The 16,591-nt window shown below is 42.4% G+C and overlaps 2 protein-coding genes across 2 annotated transcripts; both read left to right on the top strand.

Annotated features, from left to right (window-relative positions):
* The first annotated feature begins 1,753 nt into the window (after window positions 1-1,753).
* On the top strand, window positions 1,754-12,023 carry NOF1 (U3 small nucleolar RNA-associated protein). Its single transcript, XM_048694607.2, has 23 exons — window positions 1,754-2,029; window positions 2,124-2,189; window positions 3,032-3,206; window positions 3,586-3,727; window positions 4,223-4,328; window positions 5,360-5,460; window positions 5,545-5,667; window positions 5,918-5,998; window positions 6,191-6,336; window positions 6,786-6,858; window positions 6,994-7,071; window positions 7,775-7,813; window positions 7,896-7,984; window positions 8,168-8,232; window positions 8,595-8,641; window positions 8,723-8,782; window positions 9,001-9,072; window positions 10,246-10,275; window positions 10,723-10,817; window positions 10,956-11,061; window positions 11,187-11,249; window positions 11,360-11,431; window positions 11,674-12,023. The coding sequence occupies exons 1-23, from the start codon at window positions 1,987-1,989 to the stop codon at window positions 11,746-11,748; spliced, it is 1,947 nt and encodes a 648-aa protein (XP_048550564.2). The 5' UTR covers window positions 1,754-1,986; the 3' UTR covers window positions 11,749-12,023.
* A 687-nt stretch (window positions 12,024-12,710) lies between these two features.
* On the top strand, window positions 12,711-13,920 carry LOC147976948 (uncharacterized). The gene is made up of 2 exons (XM_087521038.1): window positions 12,711-12,894; window positions 12,953-13,920. The coding sequence occupies exons 1-2, from the start codon at window positions 12,711-12,713 to the stop codon at window positions 13,918-13,920; spliced, it is 1,152 nt and encodes a 383-aa protein (XP_087377164.1).
* Window positions 13,921-16,591: the final 2,671 nt, after the last annotated feature.

Here is a 16,591-nt window from a genome sequence, read left to right as displayed (position 1 = left end):
TGCAACACGACCTCTGTTACAAAAATCCTCCCACAACATCGTATATGTTACAAAAAGGTGAAAAATATTTTTTCTGCAACACGACCTCGGTTTCCAAAATACTCCCTGCAATTGCAGAAAGGTGAAATACAATTTTTTTTCTGCAACAAAACCTCTGTTACAAAAAAACGGCACCAAGACCTTTGCTGCAAAAACAATGCTTAATAAACATGTGAAGCTAAAAAACGCTCAGGGGTAGAGCCGCTGTTGCAGAGCGAACATCGCAACAACCCGCTTGTTGCAATTCGCGACACACGTGTTTTGGGGATATCCGATGGTTGTTCTTGCGTCAACCGGATGGCCCTGGAGGCGGCAAATGTTTTTGTTATAAGGACGCGTTGCGAACCGACCAACAACAAAAGGGTTTGTTGCGGTGACATAGGACATATCGCAACTGTCAAAGATACGCATGACCCATCGATGAGTGTTCACAACGCGAACACAACATGGATTATGTTGCAAACCCCCAAGCGGAACATGGATCATATTGCAATATTCCAGATTCCAAAATTATTCTTGCATTTGCAAGAGCTAATGGAAATTAGTTGAAGCTAGCAGTTAATAACTGCAGGTTTCGGAGTTCGGCGGAAAATTAGTTAATCGATACGGTAGTGAGCCGGCCGATGGAAGTTGGGCTGATCCGATTAGAGCGCTTAGGCCTCGGCACCATAGGTAAATAAAAATATTCCAAGCCGTCCGACTCGTAGTGCAGCTCATTCCCAAAATCACTAATTAAGGAGTACTCGTTGCAAACAACACTCCACTTTTCCAGGTCGCGACAAGTGGCGCACATGCACCGCGTCACTTGTCGTAACCTGAGAGTTTTCCCTTTTTTCGTAGATTCGTTTATTCAAAACTTTTTATCTTTTAAACCGTGCGTCCAAATCTCGAACCGTTTTCACGATTGGATTCCTCGCTTTGAGATTTTCAAAACCAGATCCCATGTTGATAGGTTTTGACAAACTTTTTTTTCACGAAAAAAATCGGACGAAAAAAAGGACGCAAAACCGAAACCGGGAGCATGGTTTTTTCCCTTTTCGAAAGAGGCGCGCCCGTGCCTCTCGTGAAATCACGCCCGTGCCTCTCGTGGAAGCAAAACCGTGACTCTCGTGAAAGAAAAAAAAACAGAAAACACGTTTTTTTTTCGTTTCCGAGAGGCACGACCGTGATTCTCACGAAAGCACAACCGTGCCTTTCGCGGAAGCAAAACTGTGACTCCCGTGAAAGAAAAAAAACAGAAAACGCGTTTTTTTCCGTTTCCGAAAGGCATGGCCGTGACTCTCGCTAAAGCACAACCGTGCCTCTCGCGAAAAAAAACCCGTAATTTTTGCGGAAAAAAATGCGTTTTTTCGCGCAAAAATATTTTTTTCAAAATTTTTTTATCGAAAAGCTAAGGAAGACTAAGAAAAAACCAAAACGTCAAAAAAATCCGAAAAAAGCCATTTAAAAAGCCGAAAACGCGTGCGAAAAAATAATAATAAAATAAATCCGGAGGGAACGTCCAGAGCGCGACACGTGACGAATGGCTGAGAACGCGCCGAGTGGCGCTGATAGTTGTGAGGCTTCCGAAAGAACGCTAGTTAACTCGTTGTTCCCCGATATTCTTTAATTTTCCGCCGGTGGACGCGTAGTGCAGCCCAAACCAGTAGGTTGAACGATCGGGTCCAGGCGTCCAGCGAGCGGAGAGTGCTAATGGGCCAGCCCAACCGAGGCGTGCGTGAGCTGCTGGCCCCGGAAGCTCTCGACCCTGATCCCCCTCCCTCGGCCTCCTCTCCCCTAGCTGTTGTGCCGCCGCCGCCGCCGCCTCTGCGCCGCTCCGCGCTGCTCGCCAACGAGCCGCCCCCGTCAAGAGCCGTCGACACCATCCACCCCGGCCGTACGAGCGCCCAAGGCCCCCTGCGCCGACGCCCCGGGCCGTCCAGCCCCACCGGTAGCCACTGATTAGTGATGGCGAAGCTGAAGCCCGTCCCTCCGACGGCTACTCCTCGAGGTATGAAACCTTAGTCGCCGCCTCTTGCCTGAAGCTCTGAATTTGTGCCTTGCTCAGTTTCCTCTCCGCTCATGTCGCTGTCGTGTGGTTTCAGGTCAGAAGAGGCGCCGTGAGAAGCCCCAAAGGCCGGCGCTTGACGACGATCTTCCTGACTCTTCAGGTTTGCTTTTCGTTACTGTGTTCTCTCTTTGGCAGACAGTGGCAATATACATATATAATAACAGTTCAGTAGGCGTTAATTGCTACTGCTTCGATTTCCTCCTCACTTGTTTCGTGCTAAAATTGTTATGTGGAATTGTATGCTGGTGCTTGCTGAAGCCTTGCGTTCTAGAGGAAAATGAGTAAATGACAATTCAATTTCTGGGTTCAGTTGTTTAGTTTCTACTTAGAAGCTGAGGTACCGTGGTAGTACAGGCTAGAAAGTGGTACATGCTAGAAAAATGTCTGGGCATACTTCAAAATGAATTTATTTCCATGACAATGGCTAGTGCTGGAGCCATCCATTTAGTACTCACTAAGTATGTAACTGTCCAACTTAGATATACATGATTCATGAACCTTCTCCAGGTTATTCGTAAAGTTTTGATGATCTTATTAGTGGATTGGAAGGGGTGTAGTTTCACGGTTGAATGTGTTTCTTTCTAATATAAACAGTACTACTCCACCTCTTCCTCTAATTCAATTTCATCTCTATTCATTTTGAACCAAACTTTACTTTTTTGTGTTCTTGGACGTATGGTTTATTCTCTATAGTTTTTGTGCTCTTGGAGGTATGTTTATTCTGTATTGGGTTGTACATTTCGCATCTAGTAACATAAAGCGAAAAGGTGCTCTTCATAGGTTTCACCAACCAAATATTTTATAGGGAGGTTACTGATGCTAGAGTGGTGTTATTTTGGCAGACATTATGACTGGCTCAATATTCTTTGCACAGTGATGTGCAATGTGTCAGTATGCCCTTTTCCATGTTTTGGTGCTTAATTACTTAAGTATTGCATGCAGCTGGAATCATAGCAGCAAAGGCTGCTCGACGTGAGAAACCATCCAATGAGATCCCTCAAGTCCTACATCAGAATGATGATGATGACTCAGATGATTGCAATGTTTCCAGTGAGGATGAGGCACATGATATGATAAGCAATAAAAGTGATGCTTTTGATGAAATGGAGTCGTCATGGTTGGTGCTATTAATGCAACAATATCCACATTTTTTCTTCAGTGACTGGGACACATATTATTGCTATTGTAAACGGTCAATATTTATATTAGTTTATATGATATCGGTCATTCAGTTTTTGGTTATACTCCCTCTGTCCCATAATATAAGAACGTTTCCAAAATATAAGAACGTTTTTAACACTACACTAGTGTCAAAAACGTTCTTACATTATGGGACAGAGGGAGTAGTGTATTATGCCACCATCTTTGTCCTACATGTCTAGGTTTAAGAATGCTCGTTTGATGTTGGCTCTACTGCATCATTTTATTTTCTTGCATTATATGTATGATATGTTCATATAACTCGTTCTAACACTGCCCCTTTTTGCATGTTCCAGTTCATTTCAGCGTCATGTTACTCACGTGCTAGCAAATGATGAAGTCAATGCATTAGTGAATCAGAAGAGTAAATTTAAATGGGAGATGCCTGCAGAGGAGATTCCAAAATCCAAATGGGTTGGAACAGGTGAAAAAATTAAGGTACTTCATGGAATTATTTCATCATGATACGCTCTCATTAAATTATTTTGATTGATTATCTTGTTTCTCCTTGAAATGCGGGTCACTGAACTTGAGCCTTTGATAGCTTAGCTGTATATATATATTTGTAATTTGAAGACCAAATTTCATGTTCATCATGTGTTTAAATCACCTTATGACCTATATTCATGTTATAACACTTTTTGTGAGGGGTTACTATGGTGCATTTCTCTGTTCCACAGCCATCTGCAGTTACTTGCAATATGTTTGCAGTGGTAAGTTAAGTGTGCTTTTTCAAGGGGAAAGTCCTGCTGAAATATTTGTCCCTGCTCCTCTGTGTTTGTGTACTTGATCCATTACATTAGTTATCGAATTACTCAACTGCTTCATGCTGAGTTATCAACTTCATTAGTAGTGCAGGGATGTTTTTCTGAATAATAAATACTTCAGGCAGCTTCGCATTGAAAGCTGATTCTTAATGCTTTGTACTTTCAGGGAGCTTCTGATGACCCTTTTGTTGATGTCAAAGGAAAATTGAAGGACCACTGGCAAAAAATCCTCTCTGATGATTTGAATTATAGATCGAGGTTCTTCTCACTTTGTAAGTTTTCCTATTTGATTATCTTTTAGTTAGTGCCTTATTTCACAAATGACATGACTTAGTAGAACATTAAAGTTGCTCAGTTTAGAATTGGTGCCTACTAAAAGCGCACGCTATTCATTACCTTAATATATATTAGTTAACCAATAGTGCTGCCTGAGAGGAATAAGAGAGTTAGTTTTCTAGAATTCACGAAGATCCATATTTCTGATTAGTTTTTGTAGCACATCCCAACAACAGAAAAGTGGACATAATATTAGTTGGATCAGGACTTGCAACTGTAAATTCCATGCGATGACACTTATTCTACGTGTTTGTGTGTGATAGCTCTAAAACTGATCTCCAAAGTGAACTAGGAAGAAATTTTCTTTCCCAAAGAAGCCAGCAGGAGCTTCTCTGCCCATTCTGCTAGTAGGGGAAAGTAAAGATTCTAGGATTCATCCTTCCAGATGGAAGACTACGTCCCTTTAAGGCTCTCAACTGATCCAGATGCGGGCTTTCATTTATAACGCTCGACCTGAAGGATTGAAACTATTTTGTTCACAAACAATCTGAACATGTTTTGGGTGGGTGTTTTTGTTGGGTAGGTGGGTGGATGGGTGGGGTCTTCTGTTTCCCCCCTCCGCAGAACCAGTTAATACCATCCATAACTTGTGAAAACAGTAAATGCCCCTGAGAATTGGTGATGTTTATTAATCCTACTTTGTCAGGTGCCCGCCTTGGTGAATTTGGCGTTTAGGAACATAAAATACCTTTTGTGGTTCCCTTATCCTAAAGATTATGCTGTGCACGTCTTTTCTTGATCCATATTCTCGCTATTTTTGAGAAAAGAATTATTACCAATATGGTTTTAGGCTTTTAGCATACATACCAAGTTACCAACTCCATTTATACACTTTTTTTCTCGTATAATTAAGCATATCTAAAACAAATTGTGGCGTAACATGTCATGCTTCCTCCCTAAAACGGTGTAGTGCCCTCTCTCTATCACTTTTTTAAAGTGTATTTCTAATCCTAATCATGTATTACAGGTAATAGCTATCGTGACATAATGCATTGTAATAAGAAGCCATTTTATCTCAAGGGTAGTAAGGTGGATTCCAGTACTATGGACGCATATCTTATGCATGCTGTAAGTTTCACAATCCCTATTTGGTAGCATTATTACTGTACCTGTTGTGATGCTGACTAATGTGCAATATTGTCACAATGGCAGTTGAGCCATGTTCATAGGACAAGAGATGTTGTCATTAAGAATGATGCGAAGCTTAGGAATGATGCTAACACAGATGTTATGGAGGACGACTCATACCGCGATCAGGGTTTTACACGTCCAAAGGTATATGTCAGATAGTCACAACACATTTGAGAAAATGGTATCTTATTTGGCATATGATGTATTGCATAGATGTGTGCTGGGCTACAGTTGCTTGACAATTAACTGCACTATTTTATCAAGTAAATGCTATGTCTCTTTTTGTTAAGACTAAATGTTGTTGTACCTCCATTTATACACAACTTGTAATTTTGTTGTATCTTGATCTGTTGAACTAATCGCTATTTTCTTTTGTATTATATCATGAACTTAGGTTCTTTTCTTGTTACCTCTCAAAAGCATTGCACGACGCATTGTGAAGAGATTAATTCAATTATCTCCGCTGGCACAAAAGGTAACATTTGACCTTTGCAGCTACTCTTACAGATAGCATCTGAATATCATTTTCTATGAAATACGCTGCCAAATTATACCATGAATTCCATTTGGATCTGCAAATTGTTTGCATATATAATTTATGGTTGCTGGTTCAGTTATTATTTTGCTCTGGTGCTAAGAAATAGAGAATTCTTACTTTTATTTATAGGATAATTCTATGGGACAATTCAAGAAAGAGTTTGGCGAATCAGATGATGAACTGGAGGAGCCAAATAGTTCAAAACCAACAGACTTTAACCTTCTGTTTGCTGGGGATGTTGAAGATCACTTTCTTTTTGGAATAAAATTTACAAAGTAAGTGTGCTGTTAATTTTTCCTTGTAATAATTTTCTAGTTGTGAGGACTAGTACGTCTACTATGTACTCTCCACAGTTTTTTGTTAACAGCTCAATTTTTTTCTTCAGTTTTTCATTGCCAATCACAGGCTTCTGATGTGAACATGAGTATGTTAAAGGAATAGGCAAATCCTCAGAAGAAGCACAATCAATTACAAAAATTATAATTATAACTTATATTCACTTGTTTGCTAAGACTTCCTTGTAAAATGTTTCAATATCTTTTGTGTTTTGTGAACTTTTTGGTCACTCTTTTATTATTCTGCACTATGAGATCTCATGCTTTTAGCAAACTATATGTCCTTAAATTTGTTATTCCTTTCACATTGATGTTTTTATATTTACGTAGGATTCTATATTTATACAAGATTTCTTAAAAAGTTAATGTTTTAAGTAATGCTTCTGCAGGAAATCTGTTAAGCTATACAGCAATTTCTACGCTTCTGATATCATAGTTGCGTCTCCTTTAGCGCTTAAACTTGTAAGTACTCTTTAACAAAGGTTTCTTAATACACTTAATTAGTCATGATTACTCATGCGTCCAGCAGCTGTATATTTTTATTGTTCTGGGGACACCTCATAGGCAACTGACCTTAATATACCTGCCTGTTATCAGAAAATTGATGGAGGTGAAGTTACCAAGAAAAAGGGACGTCCCAAGGAAAACGATTCTGATTTCCTGTCATCAATTGAAGTTAGTTCCACTCGAATCCATATACTATTTTCTATTTACTACTATCTCCAGTCCTATATATTAGTTCATTTTTGTTAACCATTAGTATGTGTAAATAATCTATTTCAGTCTGTAAACATTGATTGAATGAATTTCTTGAAAGTTCAAGTATTTTGTCATCATTTTGAAGGGGGTATAAGTTTCAGATTAAATTTCCCTTGCTGCATGTTCAGTGGACAAACATTTCAATAAACCACACGTCAATTACTGTTAATTGCTCCAGAATGTTATGCTTGGGATGTGTCCAAATGGTAATTGACAGAGCTCTGGCTATTGCAATGCTTGTCCAGAGTACCCGTAGCTCAACGATGTTTAATTTAAACCTTGTATTTCATTAAATTATTAACTTCTAGTTCTTTGATTTGGGTATATTTTAAAACTTGTAGTTTTTTGACTCATTAATATTTTAAAACTTGTAGCACTTTGACCATGTGCCAACAAACTTAGTTTGAGAAAAGTTACTCATACTTGGTACATTGGTCTCAGAAGTATTTCACAATACTTCAGAGTTGCTAATGTATTGTAATAAGAAACCCTGTGTTTCAATTTGTATAGTTGAAGCCATGCCAAGTCAACATAGACTTCCATAAAGGAACAGTAACTGTGCACATTCAGTTTTTTTCTTGTACAAGGTCTAAACTATCAATACATTTGTTCTGTGCAGATAGTGGTGGTTGATTACGCAGATGTGATATCTATGCAGGTTAAACTCCAACTCAAATAATTTTCTGTACTTATTTTCTGATGCCGGCTGGTAAAAATAACTGTGTTATTTGTAAATGTAGAATTGGTCGCATCTGCATGCTGTTCTTGAACAACTAAATCATTTGCCATCAAAAGAGCATGTAACCAATGTGATGCGGATCAGGCCATGGTAATTCTTTTTTTCGTGCATATTTATTCCTGTATGGCATCTTCTATTGTTGTACTTCTATCTATAAGAGTATAAGACGCCAACTCACTGTATTGTGAACTGCAAAAAGACTTGGAATCTATTCCTGATTTGACGTTTGCGAGGTCAGTTTCATGCTTGTTACATTTTCTTTATTTGGTTAAGGTACCTGGATGAGCAAGCACGGTACTATCGGCAAACAATAATCTTAAGTTCGTATCTTACGCCAGGTATGGAATTTCACTTGGAACTCTGGCCATCATTGGATTCCAATTTTTCTATACTTCAGCTTCTATCATTCAGTTGCATTTTCAGTATCAACTAAAATTAAACTAGTTATGCTTTTAATCATGATCTGCATTTATTTGCTAAACATTATTATTATTTCTTCGAGTGGTGTATGTGTCCCCTGGTGTTATGCATGGTTCTTTAGTATTCAAAATTGCTTGCGTTAATTGTGCATGTGTAAAGTGACACTTGCTATTCTATTCTTAATTGTGCTACATAGAGTGGACCTTTTATTTATCTGCATCGTCATCTACTTGTTTACTTATAAACCTATTTATGTTCTAATTTTTTGCCTGCTGAGCAGAGATGAATGCTTTGTTCAACGGATTATGTCTAAATTACGAGGGGAAGGTATATAGTATGCTGGAAGTCACTAAGCTATTTGCCGTGTTGGACTCATGTTTCTAACATGCCGGAACTCAACCTTTTCAGGTTAAGCTGGCGAGTGAGTTTACAGGTGTTCTTCCCAAAATACAGCTTGAAATACGGCAGGTCAGTTAATTCATTGTCTCCCCAGACTCCCATCGCATCATTGCAAATTTACTGTCCAGATATGTCCAGTGCATCTGAGCAAAATTTGATGCCAAGAATCAGGGCTTTTGCTGAGTTTTCTAATAAATTTTGGATGGGCTCGCTCAACAGACACATCCTAGTGCTAAAACAGTATTGATGAAATTACAAATGTTTTTCACTGTCCAATCACTACACAGGTGTATGAACGATTTGATGCATCTTCTATTGGTGAACTTGATGATGCCCGCTTTGAATATTTCTGCACAAAGGTGAGTCCATTTGTCCTTGTAATGCATGCTTGACAAATGCATTATGGAATTTAGCACATTCAGCTCATTTTCACAACTATCACTTGTCCTTTTACAGTACTTAATTCATGTGTAAACTACTGTATGTAAACAATTAGTAAGGGGAAGCAACCTAAATCCTTATCTGGATGTGGTGCCCCCTCCAAATCAGCCTGTGCCTTCTCCGCTGTGTCCACAGCCATGGGTCCTCGTTGCCGGTGGCTGTATGTCATGCCCCACATGACATCTCTCCCCTCGTGAAGCAGCTTGTCCTCGAGCTGAAACTGAGGGTAGTATTGGACAAACTCATCAAGGTGCTCCCAAATAGCATCGCTAGGAGCTGTGCCCTCCCAGTGGACAAGGACATGACTGATTCCATGATATATGAGGGCATGGAGCACTCTGGGCGGGGGCAGGCATCGTGTTAGTGCGCTGACGGGAAGAGTGAGCTGGAGCTCATGGTGCCACCTCTCATGGTGCTTCCTGGTATGCTGCTGAGCCTGCAGCAACCGTTCGCGGACCTCTTGGAGAAACTCATTCTTATTGCAGTCGTGTAATGCAGTATGGCCGGAAGCCACCTTGGCGTCGTTCTGCGTGTAATCCACTCCATCAAGGCCAGTGGCTGTCAGCCATTGACCGACCTCAACAGAAGTTTTTTTTTTTTTTGACAGAACCTCAACAGAAGTTGTGTGCAAGAACGAGCAGAAGGATTTATAGCATTGACGTACTGCAGGCGTCCCGTTTGGACACTTAGGCAACAAGGTGTCCTGCCAGTGCCTCGCAATTTTGCCTGCCTTATGCGCTTAGGCATCAGGGCGGTGCGTGCTCGCCTTACTGCCTTAAGAAATAAGAAGTTTAAACCCAATCATCCAAATCAAGTGCTCCAGCAAAATTGTAAACTTAGACATGGCCAAAAAATAGCAACAAGCTGGGACATGTAGTTGTACACAGAAGTGCTGATTCCACATGATATCATGGCTCACAACTAATCGCTTTCAGTGTTAGGCGCCGTGTAAAATTATGAGGTTGTATACAGTTTTATTTGGCCACTTCTTATGGTCATGACTCTTAATTATTGGAACAAATCTAACATTTTTTTTTCGTTTCTATATATGTGTATCCTATTATTGACTATTTTATGATGTAATGATACAGGTGTACCCAAAGATTCAGGAGTCAGATGAGGTATTGTTTCTTCTATAGTCGTAATATCTGCAATGCTGTCATGTTCACTTAAATTTGGTATTTCTCGACGTTGGTAGGAGGATTTGCTTTAAATGTCAACCTGTAGGAGTTAGGTCCTGATAGTTAATTAAAACGTTAGGGGGGGGGGGGTAAGAATTCAAGAAACTATGTCTGCATCTGACAGCACGTAGCATTTTGGAGGGATATAACCAAACATACCATTTTGTAGCAGTGGGATGTACATACTTAATGTTATTATCGCCCAGGAAAATTTTACAACAGTATTTGTCGGAGGTGTACCAGAATGTTGCGCATTTTGCAGTAAATCTTGTCGGTGGATGTGCCATACTTGTCTGGAAATGGCACCATGTTGGAGGAAATTTTTATGTTAGTTGATTGGAAATATCATGTGCAATATTTCTCTAATTGTTTGTTGCAAATATGCAGGGCGGAGTGTTGCTATTTGCCAGTTCCTATTTTGAATACATTAGGCTGAGCAGTTTTTTGAAATCTCAGGATGCTTCTTTCTGTAGAATTGGGGAGTAAGTGGATCTTCCTTATTCTTATAGCTTATATTTTTGTTCAACTACTAAAAGGGGTCTGCTCTCAGTCTTCATTTTTATCATGAATATGTTTTGTCTTGTGCGTATAGTAACTACCTATATGTGCTCATATATTAGGGCGACGTCACAACAGGATATATCTCGTGCAAGACTCTGGTTCTTTGAGGGCCAGAAGAAGATCTTGCTTTATAGTGAGAGATCTCACTTCTTCCACAGATACAAGGTCATAACATCTGAAAGGCCGTCCCTCGAGTACTTGTTATGATGTGTGCTCTTGCTGCTGTTCATGAGCACGCACCTGAGTGTTCGTTCGTGTAATGTTTAAACTCGTGCTTTTTAAATATGCAGATCAGGGGAGGACATCATTTGGTCGTCTACTCATTGCCAGGGAGAAAAGATTTCTATCCAGAGGTATGTATTGACTAGATCGTGACTGTGCAGTACGTACTATATCTGAAGCTGTGCTGTCGAAGTTCTAAAGGATTTATCTGTCTTGACCCTGGGGTTTTCTTTTCTTTCAGCTTGTAGATATGCTCGGTGAATCAGGAAATCCCAGGTGCAATGTGCTTTTTTCTCGCCTGGACCTCCTTAAGGTGAGACGACCGTTTCATGTAAAAGTTTGGTTCCATGTACAGCACTGCAGCTACTAAGTTTGTAGCGCATCAAAGTTACAATCTGGACCGCGTTGTAAAAAGCATGTTGGGGGTGTGATAGTCGATAGCCGGTTCATATATATATACATTGGATTTCTTATGTAGTGTTTTGTTAAATTCAGTTTGATTGTATTCGAGCGCCTGGCAAACAAGTTAACATGGGTTGACATTTTCTGTTGCAGCTGGAGCGGATCGTTGGAACGTCGTCTGCACGGAGGCTGATTTCTTCTGACAAGGATATGTTTGTCTTCTGCTGACCGTGCGCGTGAGCGTATTACAGCCTAGCCGGCTAGAATTTTGGAACATGAGCTGAAAATCTGCTGTTGATTAGTCCAGCTGAAAGTTTTTGTGCCTGAAGTTGCGGTAGCGGATTATATGCACTGCACTAGATAACAGAACATTCCTTTTGAGGCCTTGTCCGCTTTGTAGGCTGTAGCTTGTTGGCTGTGGCAGTCAAACTTTTTCTATATTTTAGTATATGGAAATTTTATTTTATGGTCAATATAATGAAACTAATTTAGCCTTTTTCTTTGATCTGAAACTAATTTAGTGATAACCAAGCCAGCCACAGCCCAAGCCTTCCAATCCAAGCCACCTTTTCCACGACACAATTTTCAGGCCGGCCATAGTATTACTCAACATGAAGGGTTGCTGGCTGTCTAAACAAAAATACACTAGTATCTACAACACCAATTACATGTAGTACGTGAATATATATTTATTTCACGATAAATATAATGAGGCTGTGATGGATGCCTACGTACCATGCATATATGGCGTTTCAGCATGCGAGTAAAATCTTGTTGAGCTTCGTAGCCAATGAAGATTTGATTGAATTCCCGTCAAAAAAAGAAAGATTTGATGGAATTAATTGATGCTAATTTCCAGCATGAGTTGTTTGGATCTCGTGGAATAATTTGCGTGAATCTTATTATTTCTGCAAATTCTGCAGAATGTTCCAATTAAGTGATAGATAACCACTTCTCCAAACTAGAGTATCAATATGGGACCGAGGGAGTACAAATTATGGACAAATATTAGCAATAAATAAATAAATTATGGACATATATATTTTTTCCAAAAGTTTGATGCACGCTAACCGTGCCGAGATTATTGGTAATATCCAACCGATTCGTGCCAGCACTGATTGCGCAACAAGCAAATAAACCTAGCGCGCACCAACTCTTTCGCTTTCCTCCACACCTGACACGCCACCCAGATGGCCGCCGCCGGCGACGAACCGGCCGAAGCGAAGCGCGCGCGTGCGGCGACGACGGGCGGGGTGCGGTGCTGGTCGTCCGCGTTCCCAGATGACACCCTCGCCGTCGTGTACGGCATGGTCGCCTCCGCGCGCGGCCGCGTGAGCTTCGCCGCAGTCTGCCGGTCGTGGCGCGCTGTGGCGCGTGCGGAGGTGCCCCGTCCCGCGCTGCCATGGCTTCTCCTCGAGTCCTCCGACTGCAGCAAGACGAAGCACCTGCACTGCCCCGAGGACGGCGCCACCGGCCGTGCGGATCCAGCTCCCGAGCAGCGAGCGGCTCGTCGGCAGCCACGACGGCGGCTGGGCCGTCTCGTCCCCGCCATTGAGAATCGCGAACCTCTTCTCGGGCGCCGAGGTGGCGCTCCCCGAGAACCAGTGGGGGATCTTCTGCTACGACAAACTCGTATTCTCCAAGCCGCCCACCTCAGATGGATGCATCCTCGCCACCATAACCGAGTACCGTGGCATCGCGCTCTGCAGAGTTGGCTATCCGGACAGCGTGTGGACGAGACCAAAACATAGGCACAGCAGGAGACTGGAGGACATCACCTTCTGCAACGGCGAGCTCTACGGCCTCACAAAGTTCCAAGGTGATGTCTACAAGTTCGAGATAGGCGTGAACGAGGACGGAGAGCCCGTGGTCACCGCTGCGAACCTACTCAACTGCCCCTTGTGGGAGGAATACGTATCGGAGTCGGATTCGGAGAAGTCCTACATCTTTGATCTGCACGGCAAGATTGCGGTGGCGATAAGCGCCCGGTGCTCACGAAACCCCGAAGGTTTCTTCAAGGTGTTTGAGCTCGTCGACATCCAAGGCGACGGACCAGCAACGTCTTGCAAGCACAAGTGGGTGGAGGTGACGAGCTTGGACGACCATGCCTTGTTCTTGGGGCGAACCTTCTCTAAGGCGGTGCGCGTGCCGGATGGCAAGGTTGGCCATCTGGAGAGAAACCACATCTATTACTCTCGTTGCTTTAGTCAAAACGTTGCTGTCCCCCGTGGTGCGCTGTTCTTTACACTCCCAACCGACTTTGGCGCCAGGAAGTATTACAGGGTAGACGATTGGAAGAACAAGGACACCAGCGACGACGTGAAGAGGATCAAATCGACAGGATACTTCGTGGATAGCAACCATTACGATAGCATGTGGATTCTTCCTCTAGATATGTAGCTATTCCAGGGGCAATGGAATCCGTGAATTAAGCTACCTTCAAGAGATGACATTATTTACTCCATTCGATCCAAAATGCAAGTCGACATGCGCACATTGTCTTTGAACAGGCTTGGAGAAAAATGTATTACAAAAATAATTATGCTTCATGATAGTTCGATATAAATTAATGACGTGGAAACTGATATATGGAGCAGATAAATAGATGAGAGTGGAGTCACTACCCTATTGATGCTTTGGTTCTTTGCTTGGCACGCTGTGCCTATCTATCACCTGCATGTACTATGACTCTTATTCTTAATTGATAAGGCAAAACTTTTGCCTCCGTTTTGAAAAAAAATAAGTCCAGGCTATGAGTTTCATGACAAAAATTACTTGACGACAAAAGAATATTTTTTGAACGGCCGGTATTCACTTCTCTTACTTGTTGGTACTTGGCTTCTACTAGCTGCCAACTATTGGATGAAAATCAACTACGGAGTATATACGTTTTCTTAAGTGGTAAGGATATCTTGGAACAGAATGAACAGTTTCAGAGCATTGCGTACAGTATTGCAGAGAATTGTGCTATTGGCAGCAGAAGTGACAGCCTTTTATGCGAAAGTGTGTTTTCTGTGAGCATCTCCAATAGAAGATGTATATTTAGAGATATAAAAGTTGGTGTTGTATAATTTACATCACAAAAAAATGCTTTTTACATCATAAAAAAAGTCTAAACTCCAACAGATGATGTATATTTGGTGATGTAAAATTAGTGCTCCAACAGATGATGTATTTGAAGATGTAAAACTAGTTCTTCAGTGGCATGACGGCGGCGTGGCTGCCGCTGAGAGTTGAGTCGAGAGGGGCGCCGGCAGCCGAGCATGGATACATGCGCTGGCGGGGGAGCTCAAATTGGGTGGCCGAGCTTCAAATCGAACGAGGAGCGGGGCGGGGCGGCGGCAGAGCTTCAAATGCGGCGGGGCGGGCCGACGAAGCTCGAATCGGGTGGAGGCCGAGCTTTAACTGAGGCGGGGCGGGGCGACGACACGGGGGTGATGGGGCGGTAGAAAAGCGAGGCAGATGCCGTGGAACCTCATCCTTCCACTGGTGCTGGATGTGAAGCACAACGACAGCTGGATGTGGAGCCTGAAGGAAATATGCCCTAGAGACAATAATAAAGTTATTATATATTTTCTTATATCATGATAAATGTTTATTATTCATGCTAGAATTGTATTAACCGGAAACATAATACATGTGTGAATACATAGACAAACAGAGTGTCACTAGTATGCCTCTACTTGACTAGATCGTTGATTAAAGATGGTTATGTTTCCTAACCATAGACATGAGTTGTCATTTGATTAACGGGATCACATCATTAGGAGAATGATGTGATTGACTTGACCCATTCCGTTAGCATAGCACTTGATCGTTTAGTTTGTTGCTATTGCTTTCTTCATGACTTATACATGTTCCTATGACTATGAGATTATGCAACTCCCGTTTACCAGAGGAACACTTTGTGTGCTACCAAACGTCACAACGTAACTGGATGATTATAAAGGTGCTCTACAGGTGTCTCCGAAGGTACTTGTTGGGTTGGCGTATTTCGAGATTAGGATTTGTCACTCCGATTGTTGGAGAGGTATCTCTGGGCCCTCTCGGTAATGCACATCACCTAAAGCCTTGCAAGCATTGCAACTAATGAGTTAGTTGCAGGATGATGTATTACGGAATGAGTAAAGAGACTTGCCGGTAAAGAGATTGAACTAGGTATTGAGATACCGACGATCGAATCTCGGGCAAGTAACATACCGATGACAAAGGGAACAACGTATGTTGTTATGCGATCTGACCGATAAAGATCTTCGTAGAATATGTAGGAACCAATATGAGCATCCAGGTTTCGCTATTGGTTATTGACCGGAGACGTGTCTCGGTCATGTCTACATTGTTCTCGAACCCGTAGGGTCCGCACGCTTAACGTTACGATGACAATTTCATTATGAGTTTATATATTTTGATGTACCGAAGGTTGTTCGGAGTCCCGGATGTGATCACAGACTTGACGAGGAGTCTCGAAATGGTCGAGACATAAAGATCGATATATTGGACGACTATGTTTGGACACCGGAAAGGTTCCGGGTAAGATTGGGACAATACCGGATCACCAGGAGGTTATCGGAACCCCCCGGGAGGTATATGGGCCTTATTGGGCCTTAGTGGAAAGGAGGGGAAAGGAGCAAGGGAGGGGGCGCGCCCCCCCAAGCCCAATCCGAATTGGGAAGGGGGCCGCCCCCCCTTCCTTCCTCCTTCCTCTTCCTTCCCTCTCCTACTCCTAATAGGAAAAAGGGGAGTCCTACTCCCGGTGGGAGTTGGACTCCCCCCCTTGGGCGCGCCACCCTCCTTGGCCGGCCCCCTCCTCCACTCCTTTATATACGGGGGCAGGGGGGCACCCCAGAGACACAACAATTGATCATTGATCTCTTAGCCGTGTGCGGTGCCCCCCTCCACCATAATCCTCGATAATATTGTAGCGGTGCTTAGGTGAAGCCCTGCGACGGTAGAACATCAAGATCGTCACCACGCCGTCGTGCTGACGGAACTCATCCCCGACACTTTGCTGGATCGGAGTCCGGGGATCGTCATCGAGCTGAACGTGTGCAAAAACTCGGAGGTGCCGTAG

The sequence above is a fragment of the Triticum urartu genome, chromosome 4A, assembly GCF_056163025.1.
Source record: "Triticum urartu cultivar PI428250 chromosome 4A, HENAU_Tu73, whole genome shotgun sequence".
Taxonomy (NCBI): Eukaryota; Viridiplantae; Streptophyta; class Magnoliopsida; order Poales; family Poaceae; genus Triticum; species Triticum urartu.
The sequence above is the reverse complement of the archived record's forward strand: the minus strand, read 5'-3'. Positions and strand labels throughout refer to the sequence as shown.

What these genes read in the sequence shown, in the direction of transcription:
- NOF1 (XM_048694607.2), top strand. Translation starts at nt 1,987, where the DNA reads ATGGCGAAGCTGAAGCCCGTCCCTCCGACGGCTACTCCTCGAG. An exon ending in GATGAAATGGAGTCGTCATG is followed by an intron (nt 3,207 to 3,585) that starts GTTGGTGCTATT and finishes TGCATGTTCCAG; the next exon opens with TTCATTTCAGCGTCATGTTA. An exon ending in CTCGCCTGGACCTCCTTAAG is followed by an intron (nt 11,432 to 11,673) that starts GTGAGACGACCG and finishes TTTCTGTTGCAG; the next exon opens with CTGGAGCGGATCGTTGGAAC.
- LOC147976948 (XM_087521038.1), top strand. Translation starts at nt 12,711, where the DNA reads ATGGCCGCCGCCGGCGACGAACCGGCCGAAGCGAAGCGCGCGCGTGCG. An exon ending in GTCGTGGCGCGCTGTGGCGC is followed by an intron (nt 12,895 to 12,952) that starts GTGCGGAGGTGC and finishes CTCCGACTGCAG; the next exon opens with CAAGACGAAGCACCTGCACT.